This window comes from Manduca sexta, chromosome 10, assembly GCF_014839805.1.
Source record: "Manduca sexta isolate Smith_Timp_Sample1 chromosome 10, JHU_Msex_v1.0, whole genome shotgun sequence".
Taxonomy (NCBI): domain Eukaryota; kingdom Metazoa; phylum Arthropoda; class Insecta; order Lepidoptera; family Sphingidae; genus Manduca; species Manduca sexta.
The window spans coordinates 6,742,940-6,753,895 of record NC_051124.1 but is presented as its reverse complement, the minus strand read 5'-3'; the positions used below and the strand labels follow the sequence as shown (position 1 = coordinate 6,753,895).

Genomic DNA, 10,956 nt, shown 5'->3' with positions numbered 1-10,956 from the left:
GTTGAAAGATTCACACGTGACTGACGCATTGGTCTCTTGATCAATTACAGACATTAAAATTAAACAACATAGATTTATGAGTCGCTCTTTTAGGACATTCTAAGGGAGCAAGATTAATTTTTATCACTCTTTTGTCACTTTTCTCTGTACGTAAAAGACATACTCATAATGTTAAACTACTTATAAAGTGAAAACTATTATTAGGAATCGAGCCGTTGAGACTTTCGACCACGCGAAAGTTTTTTAAGATAAAAAGTTGCTTTTTGTAATTTTCCACAATAATTTAGATCTTTCTCATAATGTCATAGATAATTAGTAGATAATTAGTATCTATGACATTATGAGAAAATTATGTCATAGATACTAATTATCTATGATATTATGCCAAGTTACATTATAATGAACTAGTAAACTCAAGTAAACTTTGTTGTTTAGTACAATCAAATGTATAAAAAGTAATGTTCTTCAAAATATACTTAAAATTATTTTGGTAAATAATATTAGTTGTGTCTACTATTTTTTTTTCTTTTCACTGTGTATTATAATAAGGTATATTATTATATTCGATTTTGATAAATATACTATCAGTTCAGATAATAGTAAACTATGTTAAACAATGAACTTCGTTAAAAAGGATATATCGTATAAGTCAAACACAGGTCTGTATCATTACAAATCATTTAATATATTTTATGTATTTAGTATATATCTGTAGGTAGGTACATTATATTACAATACATTATATGTACAAGGGTTACCAATTAAAAATATATTATCAGATATAAATGACACGTAGAAGTCGTAATTCCTCAAAAATCTGATTAAATTAATTACGAGTGATGAAGAAATCCAAACAATTTAAAAATACGCGAGCCACGTCTGTGAATATGACTTTAATAATTATATTAACGTACACATTTAAAACATAACCAACTACTGTATACATCTACTTATAATGGCTAATGAATTTATTAATCAATATTTGATAATGAGTGGTTGGCATATACACGTTCTAAATAAACCGATTAATTAAGCAAGTTATAATTATAAAACAAGATTCACATAAAACATCCATCTACGTTAATACCATTAAAATGGAAATTTATCTTAAGTCTTTGGAATTTCATCACCAAAACAGCTCTGGTTATGGTCACATACTTTATAATTTTGAGGCGGGTTTCACAACATACATCTTACATTTAATATCGTGTTAATATCTTAATGGTGCCATTTAGTAAGTAGTAGCTATACTGGGTCAATTTTCAATTTAATTTATCTTCAACATGAAATAGCACTTAATCATAATGTTGATATAATTTTAGCCATTAAAATATTTCGAAACTTATATGTTTTTGATCCGATGAATTGTATGTCTATAATTTTATTTAAACGTATGATTCTGACTCGGTGTCGGAGTCTGAACCGTCCAAAGCTAGAACATTTTGACTCTTCTTGTCAGCACCGTTGGGTTGATCTCTGTACAGTCGAGGCACGGATCTTGAACGGGATGCCTTGTCCTCTTTATTTACGTGGACCGGTTGGAACTTCTTCAGTACTCTCTGATATACCATTTTCCGTGGCGGTACAGGTGGGGGCATGTGTGGGGGCTTCTTGTTGTTGTTCTCGTTGTCCGAGTTGTGGTACTCGGGCTCCACCGCTGTAGGAGTGGCTTTGTATATATCCGATGAGAACATGCTAGACGGTTTCACCTCATGGAATATGTCTCTCCGCCGGTTGTACACGGACGTGTACAGCGGGTCGATGTACTGGGTCGTGTAGCAATTCTCGTAAGAGTTCTCGCTCGCGGGAGACTCCGTTGATCGACTGTTGAAAGAGTTCTGCGGTTGATACAACGTGTCGCTACTGCTCGAGTCGCTGTGCAGGATAATATTGGCTAGTGATTTGGATTGGTTCAGTTTGTTGTTGTTGTAGTTGCGAAGCCTTGATTTCTTCTCTTCCGACATATTCTGAACACTTTCGACGTAAGAGTATGAGTTTTGCATTGGATTCATGTTAGTTTTGTCTTGCTCCCTCGTGTTCGCTACCTGTGACCCGGTACAACTTTTGGTGCACATATGTGCGGGATCAAATCGTCGTTTCCGACAACAGTTCGCCACGTTGGCGTCATAGTTGCCGTTACGCGTTTTGTCTGAAACGTTTCCATGACCGTCTTCGCTTACTTCTAAGCTTTTCGTCCTCGCTGCTTGACGAGACCAGTCATTTCTTGTAAAAATGGTGGCTGCCGGTGTTAATTTTCCATCTGAATTATTCTGCGAGGATTCACCCTGTTTTTTGTTCATTTGTCCGTATATATTTTCAGTGTTCGTTTTGTTTGCGTAGTTGGCGCTTTTCTTCTCCCACCCGGTGTAGACACGCGTGTAGTTCGTGTTTGCATTTGCCACGATCTCTGCGTGCGTTTGATACTGATTTTGTCGTTGAATATTTTCCGTGAACATAGCGAGGTCGTGTATATTGCTGTACACAATATTCTCCTGACTGGACACCAGGTCACGTTTGTTCTCGACGGAATCTTGCTTCGCTTCTAAGAGATTGTCGGAGCTCTTTGCACGGTTAAAGTTTTTATTATTGACGTTGGCGTCGTCTTGAGTTTCGGCAAACATACTGTAAACCTTGGAGGTCCGAGCGGCTTTGGAAACATTACTTCTTGGGGGTTTCTGCGGTTCCAATCCTGTGATGTATTTAGCTGGGCTCTGGGCGTACACTTCGGCCCTGGCGCGCTGCAGTGCTTGTTTTGATACATAATTCCTCTCATCCACACCATTAGAAATTCCAATATTGATTGAGTTGTGAACGTATCTCTCGCCGATATACGGTGTGGTGTATAACTCTTCGTTCATATTACTATAGAAATCTGCTTTGTTGGCGTAAATATTTGGTCTCTGAGGAATTTGAGGCAAACCATTTACATTATGATTGTCGTTATTGTACCGAACGGTTAATTTTGATTCTTGCTGAACGTTGCATGTTGGCGCTGACAAGCTATGAAGAATGTTTCTTGGGGCTGGACTGTTTCCTCCATTACTGTTCGAATCATCTTCTGATAGTGTCAACCCAGAATCACGACTTAGCGACAGTTTTTCTTTCCTTGGCGTGGATAATTCCATGGAATCCAAAGATATCCCGACAGAATGAAGACTGTCGCTTTCTTCAGCACCTGAGTCTAAGAGAGCGTTGGATGATTCTGGATTGCCGTTGCCCAACAAGCTTGTTATCTGAGGTCCGAATAGAGCTTCAGCTTTCACAATAAGTAGTTCTACGACCATTGGCACTGCTTTGGGAGCTTTTTCACAAGGAGTGTTAGGCCAGAGGAGACTGGGGCCGACACATACGCCGAGATTCATTGGGCACATGAGATTAATGTTTGACTTTTTGGCGATCGCTTGCAGCAGGCAAACGAAGTAGGTCAGCATGGTGTAGTGTGCCTTTGGCAACTTCAATAGTAATGAACGCACCGCACTCACTTTTTCTGTTTGTGATAAACCTGCAACAAAGGAGGAATCATGAGTTAATAAAAGTATTTTTTAAAATGTCTTAGTTATTTATAAATATTATTTACAAAAATAAATAATATTCAACATATTGATAGGTTTATAAAGAAAGAACTATACTCACTAAGCACTTGCAACCAGGCCGGATAGAGTTCGGAGGCGAGCAGCGGCTGCGGCAGGGCGCGGAAGAACTCCTTGACGAGCGCCGCGAGCAGCAGCACCGGCGCGCGGTCCAATTCTGGACAACTCTCCGCCCAAGGACCTAGCGCGTCCATCTGGAATGCATATATCATTGGTTATTTATTATTAAGTTATTGAGAAGTTCATTAAAATATAATATTTTTTAATGGCACAGTTGTATAAAGTGAACTGGGACAATAATTATGTTGAATTACTCACACACTTATATGACTCTTATTTGCTAATTAAATGTATAAAATTTTGCCTATTAATCACCCGTTTCGTCCCTATTCACCCCATTTTACAGCATTATTTATTACACGGAAATATTACTAGATATTAACAACTCCTCACCTTATCTCTGAGCAGTCTCAGCGCCTTAGCATTAGCGCTGCGTCGGAACACTCCATGCGTGAGAGGCGCCACGGCCCTCAGCCGTCGCAGCATCTGTATGAGCGCGGGAGGAGGCGTGCCGTTGCACAGGCGAGTCAGCGCTACTCCGAACAGACGGCCGCCGCGTCGCAATAGACGAAGACCGCGGCCTGGCGTCGCTGTGCCACTGTGGAGGGAGTTAGATTATAAAGTCCGTTAGACAAACTTAAAGACTAACTTATAACTTCTGATATCCTTAATTCTATGAGACTAGAGGCAAATAGCTCTAGTAATATACTGGTTTTATAAATATAAAACTTATTATTCTAAGGATTATTCATTACGGAAAGCTAAATTGTGTGCATCTCTCAGAATTAAAAAGGTAATTGGATTTTGCCATAAATTGTGTTTTCTTATTGCTCTAGAGGTTTTATGATTACGAGTACATTTAAGCAATACTTACTTTTTCAATCCTTGATTTTTCTTCCTCAATTCGAAAACTAATCCACACGGATTGTTTTTGGCGTTAACGTGTTCCAAATCGAACCCGTCTTCATTGGATAGTGTTTGCCGTATTCGTGACATCTAGGAAAATAAAAACGTTTTTAATTCCAAAATTATTGTATTATGCTTAATGTTTTTAAATGTACATCATAATTCAAACTTCAAATTTAGTTAAATGATAATTTGTAGTCATAAAAATTCTTCAAACATCTCGGATTTTATCGCATTTTTTTTTGTTTTGAAACAAAAAACTCTTTAGTTGAGTTCTATTTCAACTTCAAAACTGTTAGATACTTTGACGTTGCCAGTTTACCTAAACGGTTATAAGCTCACTATTGTTATAGCATAAAGTATTATAGTATAGTTACCTGTATAGAGTGGGGTCTCTCAATGCCCCGCAGCGGTACGGGGGCAGCGTCCCTCCCAGTTCGCACATACAGAGTGAACTCGGAAGCAGCTCCCCACCGGCTGTCTGATTCCGTTTCGCCGTCACCCTCGTCCGCGTCACCTTCGCTAGAGCCAGTCTGCAAGACATGTAGCGCCTGCCGCACCACGCAGCTGGCACTCATGTCTGGACTTACTGGCACCGTCTTACACTACAAATGGAAATTATTACAATTAAAAATTAATATTTTAACAGTAAAGTTTGCTCGTATGAATTGATTTATAGAAATATGTAAAATGGTATAAATAAATCGTTACTTACAAACTCTATTGAAGTCATCATATCTTTGTAAAATATCTGGATATTCGTTGACTTTGGTTCTGTGGCCAATTGAGCATTTAAAGCGTTTTGTATTTTCCTGGAACGAAACAATATTTTAGAAATGCAAATATAGTTTAATCATTGCAGTAAATTCTATAAAGTAAATATAACTTACCTATACCAGGTATCTCTTGCAGCTTGCGTGGGGTAGGTAGCGAGGTAGTTAACGACTCCGGTGACGGTCGGCCATCCTATCAGAAAGCCGGTATCGTCGCCATCAGGCAGCGACAGCCATACTTCTGTCAGCCTGACGCTCTCTTTCAACTTAAAGCAATTCGTCCCGCGCGACTTGCCGACTAAAAGCAGGTCGCTGAAGAGGAACAAATGACGTTCTAGCGGTGGGGAGGTGGTGCCTATGGGACACAGCTGTACCGGCGCCTCCATTATGAAGGTTCGCGGTGATAGGTTAGTGCTGCTTGCGCTGATCGTCCCGCCGATGTCCAGGCTTGGTCTTTTGCGAAGACTCTTTTGTTTCTGCAAAATATATATACATTATAATACTCATGAGAGATAAGGTGTCGCTTTCGGTTTTTATGAGATCTATATGTTAATCGAGGAAATGATTTATCTGTGTACCAAATATTATCCAAATTTGTATAAATGTTTCTGGGTTTACTTCTAACATGCAAACATCTTCACCAACTATTGCAATTATTATATTAGTAAGAGTAAGTATCTAAAATTTTATGTTGAAATGTAGGATATAATTAATGTGCATTTCAAGAGTAACTGTTTCTTCCTCAGTACCGTAATGGTACGAAAAATTATAGTTAAGTGAGCGATATTAATCTGAACACTTGGCCTCTGCGCTTATTTAGATTAAAAGATGTAATTAAAATTATTTTATGTACGTAATATGTCACGTAAGTTTTGATCTGTGATACCGTCAGAATGTAACAGAGTTTAGATTTAAAACTAAGACGTTATACCATAAGGCGTCGCGTACACTGTCAACTTGTTGCATACACTGCAGTATAACGAGTCGCAACTATCCGTTCCATTATAGTGTGGTGTTTTTGTGCAGTAGTTTACAGTGTCTGCGCAGCACCTTATGTACATGGTACGAAACATTTAAAGGTTTTGCCGTAACTGTAATAGAATTACTTTGCAAATGTCCCCTCAGTTTATTTAGGTAGCGTAAATTTTCATTGTTATGTCTATCATAAAGTGCACAATATTTTCACTCGAACATATTTTGTGTATTTTCTACGGTATCGATATTGTACACCATCGATAATTTAAATCGATTTAACATCAATTCCTGAAGGCTATGGCCGGCAAACAAGACTGTTAATAGTGGTGTAATAAATTTGAATAAAGTTTATATCTTCTGTTTGGCGGGAGTACTGCTGCTATTTCTTTTCTCTGAATTTATTTAAGATACTATATAGACTTTGGATACTCTACATGTTAAATGTATTACTAGTTTGTTTGTCCTATTAGATAAAACTTTACGTTGGCTCAGTAGGTCTTTTAGTAGACGAGGCCTATATCCAATGAACTAATGCGGTTTGATAATGAATGTTAAGCTTACCTGGGCATGGTGAGAAGCAAGCGCAGAGGGCGCATCAGCGTCGTGCAGCGCGAGGTAGTCGTGCGGGAAGAGATCCTGCACTCGCTCGAGGTCGGAGAGCCGGGCGGCGCGGCGCCGAGCGCACCCTCCGCCCACCAGCCGCTCATACTGGGCCAGACGCTCGATCTAGGAAGGAAAAGAGATTTATTAGAAAATGGAACTTATAATAACATGTGAAGACACATAACAGGTTGTGCGGAACGCTGATAAACTATAATACTAGAAAAACTTTACGGTGGAAACTTCAAATCACACCGCTTCAAACTATTTGTATTTATTTTCAAAAAAGAATTAGGGCGATAAAGATTATTAAATATATTATTAAAAGAATCAATCCTATAGGTTTATACACTTTTATACAATATTATAACGTAAACCTGCGATGTAAACCATGAGTGAAATGCAAAACATTCGCAATGTTCATCTACGGTTCTAATAGCCGAAAGAAGATACGTAACGGTAGTAATAGTTTTAATGACACAGCGTTTATACGAGCAATATCACCGTGTAATACCGTTGCTAATGTCTTCAGGGGATTTCTCCGAAAATCTCATAATACTATGTAACGGATACATGTTTATAACTTTTTTAGTACGTCATTATATTATTATAGGTAAGAATGTGTGTGAAAAATTCCAATACCTAAATAAAATATTTATACAAAACATTACAGTCCGCGTACTGCTTTTATGATGTATACTGTCCTATTATGCTTATAGGATTACCGATATTACATATTAAAGAACAAAAGCCGGCATCAGTTTAAAAGAACATTAAATAATTGTGTTTATGCATGGAACGCAAGAAAATTTAATTCCGTACGCATTGTATGTATGAGTCCTGGTGACTTCCCGCCCGTCTCACGACTCTTCCAGCCGTGTCCACAACAATGCTATCGTATTAAAACAGGACAAAGGACCGTGAGAATTCTGAACCACGTTGTCATAAACATTTATAAGCACTACCTAGTAAATAGATTCCCGTAAGCGAGAGAAACGTGACTTTTTGAATGCTTGAATTACGGCGACTTCAATGCGGGAATATTGCACAGGAGTTAATTGTTATAGGGAATAAACGATAAATGTTTGGTACTCGTTTATTTGGAATGACGTAATTTTGAGGAATTAGTCTGTAGTTTTGAATAAACATTTAAATACAAAAACTTTTTCTGCTTTGTTTTTATCTACCCCGTACAACAAATTTCAATATTTAATAGTATAATGGATTTTATTGTTTCGATTGTGTTCAGTGGAACGTTAAATTATAGGTTTGACTCACGACATCTAACATTACCTCTGGGAGCAACGGTGCTACCCAACTCCATTATGTTCTGAGAAATCATAGCGTGTGGTCAGCGCGGTGTAATATCCTGCCTTTTATGCTTATGACCGAGTTACTTTAAAAATAAATAAACATTTTGATTAAGCAACGTGAGCTAAGGTTGCTGACAGCTGATCTCGTTTCAAATTTAGATTTATTTTGGTAACATAGTCAATCGGCAATTAATCTGATGTAAATTGGTAATTAAGAGCCGTACAGTGTGAACTAGTAAATTAATTGAAGGATATCAAGTCCTACGAATGGAGTGAATAGTTACCTTTCATTCAAACATTAACATCTAAAATGTAAACTATTAAAACATGAATTTACAAAGCAATTTATAACTTATTACAATACCAAAGAAATGAAACTAATTGTGACCGAAGTCTTTAACACCCACCAGGAAACAAGGCTTGATTACGCATTTGTTGGTGCACCTAAAATATTATAAATTATGAAGAGTAAAACATAATTGCACAGACCGTTCATTATACTTACACAAACCTATTGTAGTGTTAATAATTACGGATAGTGCACACAACCGCGATCTGCTCGCTTGATTTTAATTTGAATGGACGGCCTCACTTCATACCGTTACATGATTAAATTTTATACACAGATTATGACACAGTGCATAAATTAAGATAACATATTCGTTTGAGAGCTTTTGATTATGGAACACTATGGTTTTTAATATTTATCACGTGAAATGGAGTTACGAAGATTGAAAGTATTTTATTACTAACTCATGTGACACTTCATTTTTTGTGGTCCTCATTAATTATAATTTTCGTTAATTTTATTTGAGAAATAATAAAAAAAATATTTTTAAAACACAAAGAATAAGTGCTATAGATTAAAAATCTATCCTAAGATGTAGGTAGAAAGTAAAGATTAGATATTTAAAAAATACTGATATTTTCTTGGAAACATTTGTTTTAACTTCAGAAAGAAAACAATAAGATAAACAAAAGAGAGATACGAAACAAAAGGATTTATACCCGGCGTCGGACAGCCGCGCAACTGCATTTTGAAGCTATTAGCATTTTTTATAAACAAATAAATTTTTAAAAGAGGATTAACTCTGTAAAATGGGAATTGTTTTTGTATTCAAACAACATAATAACCTGTTTTAAGTTATTAATCGTCTCAGACAAAGATGTCAAGACTGTTTGTTCGACCAACACTGGTTAACTTGGGCTTGTTTCCTAGAACCACGAATTTGGAGCGGCACAAATAGGCACAGGTATAGTTTATCTATAGACGTGTAACACGGAACTGCACTTTCTAACTCAAATATTTACTTTAGAGTAAGTGTGTACACGCGTAAGTTTTTTAGATAAGAAATAAACTGTCCTAAAAACTGAGATAAGTCGACGCGCGTGCCCTGCCCGTGCGTTATGGCCTGCGCTTTTTACAAATTATCTTTATCTGCATTTTTTTCGTTTCCTGTTTTAGTCGACACGCCTAGAAGTTTGTCGTTTCGAATATTTCTAAATGGGTTTACATTAAGCCATAAAATGTTTAAATAAGTTCATTATCTAAAATATGTGAGTTTTAACTGAGAGGGTCATCTATAGAAGGTTGTCAGGCTATCGATTGAAAGTAGGAAGTGTGTCAGAATAGCTAAAGAATCACTAGGAGATGTTTACAAAATGAATCATTAGCATTATACGTTACATAAACGGAAGAGCATCTGTGCTAATATTATTAGTTGCGTAATAATCTGCGATGATCTATTATAAATTAATATATTCTTGATTGATGAGCTCCAATAATGCAATGACCCCCAATCGACTGTCAGTCTGCCGGTTTTACTAGACGTTTTACTTTCTTACGTACCACCATTAGCTTCAACTTGTCCATGTTGAAATTTAAATAATTTTTAATATTTCAAGGTAATGCTAGATGTAGGCCAATGTGTGTAACGTCGCTTAAAGATAATAAACAAACGGGTTATGTTCCAGATCATTTTACTTTAAAAATCTTAATTATGCAAACGACCTTAAAAATATACATAACACTACTGCAACATTTATTAGCAATTTCGCACGTAATAAATTCGTTGGTATGCTATATTTTCAACATTTTAAATTTGTAACTATGTATGTCATTTTTATATTAAGTGTTAAAAGAACAGTTACATTTACATGTTTTACAAGACATTTACAAGAATACAGATAGCTTCAGTATATTCCAACAAAAAATTCTTGAGGCTGAAACGAAATCAGAATAATCGAGTCCGTAAAAACATATTTATACATTCATGTATGTACATTCCTGTCTACCTACATACAATGAAATTCACGCTTTCATACGCGGGATTCAATAAAGAGCTGACATAAAAACATACTTCACTAAACCTACGTGTCGTATAACACATAGCATCGTAATTATATCGAAAATGATCTCTCATAACTGATTGAATTTTACAATCAACAACTTTTAACGGTATGTAATGCAATATGCAGCAAGTCGAGTTCTCGGAATGCAAACTGAGCATGATTCACCAGCCATTCCGCAGGCATTCGGATCAATCGGAACACGAGATCGGAACAAGGATGCACTGGATTCGAAAGACGTTCGTGATCGCCATCAGCAATGATCGTTTGTGAAATTTACTTGATTTTGTCACTTCTAGTGCGTTTCGCTAAACGTGCGCAGCAAGTTGAATGATCAAAATCACTTTCTATCTCATGAAACCTGAGATTTCGCGCGGGAGTCGAAAGACG

General features: G+C 36.8%; 1 protein-coding gene across 2 annotated transcripts in view; it reads right to left on the bottom strand.

Annotated features, from left to right (window-relative positions):
- Nucleotides 1-1,121: 1,121 nt before the first annotated feature.
- The window catches only part of LOC115455874, a 124,538-nt gene continuing 114,703 nt past the window's right edge, over nucleotides 1,122-10,956 (bottom strand). The window contains exons 4-11 of one of the 2 annotated variants that reach the window (XM_030184636.2): nucleotides 6,866-7,030; nucleotides 5,447-5,805; nucleotides 5,272-5,368; nucleotides 4,934-5,161; nucleotides 4,525-4,646; nucleotides 4,044-4,248; nucleotides 3,634-3,784; nucleotides 1,122-3,502 (exon numbers count right to left, since the gene is read on the bottom strand). In XM_030184636.2, the coding sequence (XP_030040496.2) occupies nucleotides 1,386-3,502; nucleotides 3,634-3,784; nucleotides 4,044-4,248; nucleotides 4,525-4,646; nucleotides 4,934-5,161; nucleotides 5,272-5,368; nucleotides 5,447-5,805; nucleotides 6,866-7,030 (3,444 nt within the window). In that variant the 3' untranslated portion in view covers nucleotides 1,122-1,385. The remainder of the gene's footprint in view (nucleotides 3,503-3,633; nucleotides 3,785-4,043; nucleotides 4,249-4,524; nucleotides 4,647-4,933; nucleotides 5,162-5,271; nucleotides 5,369-5,446; nucleotides 5,806-6,865; nucleotides 7,031-10,956) is intronic. The other variant, XM_030184637.2, reaches the window with a different exon arrangement.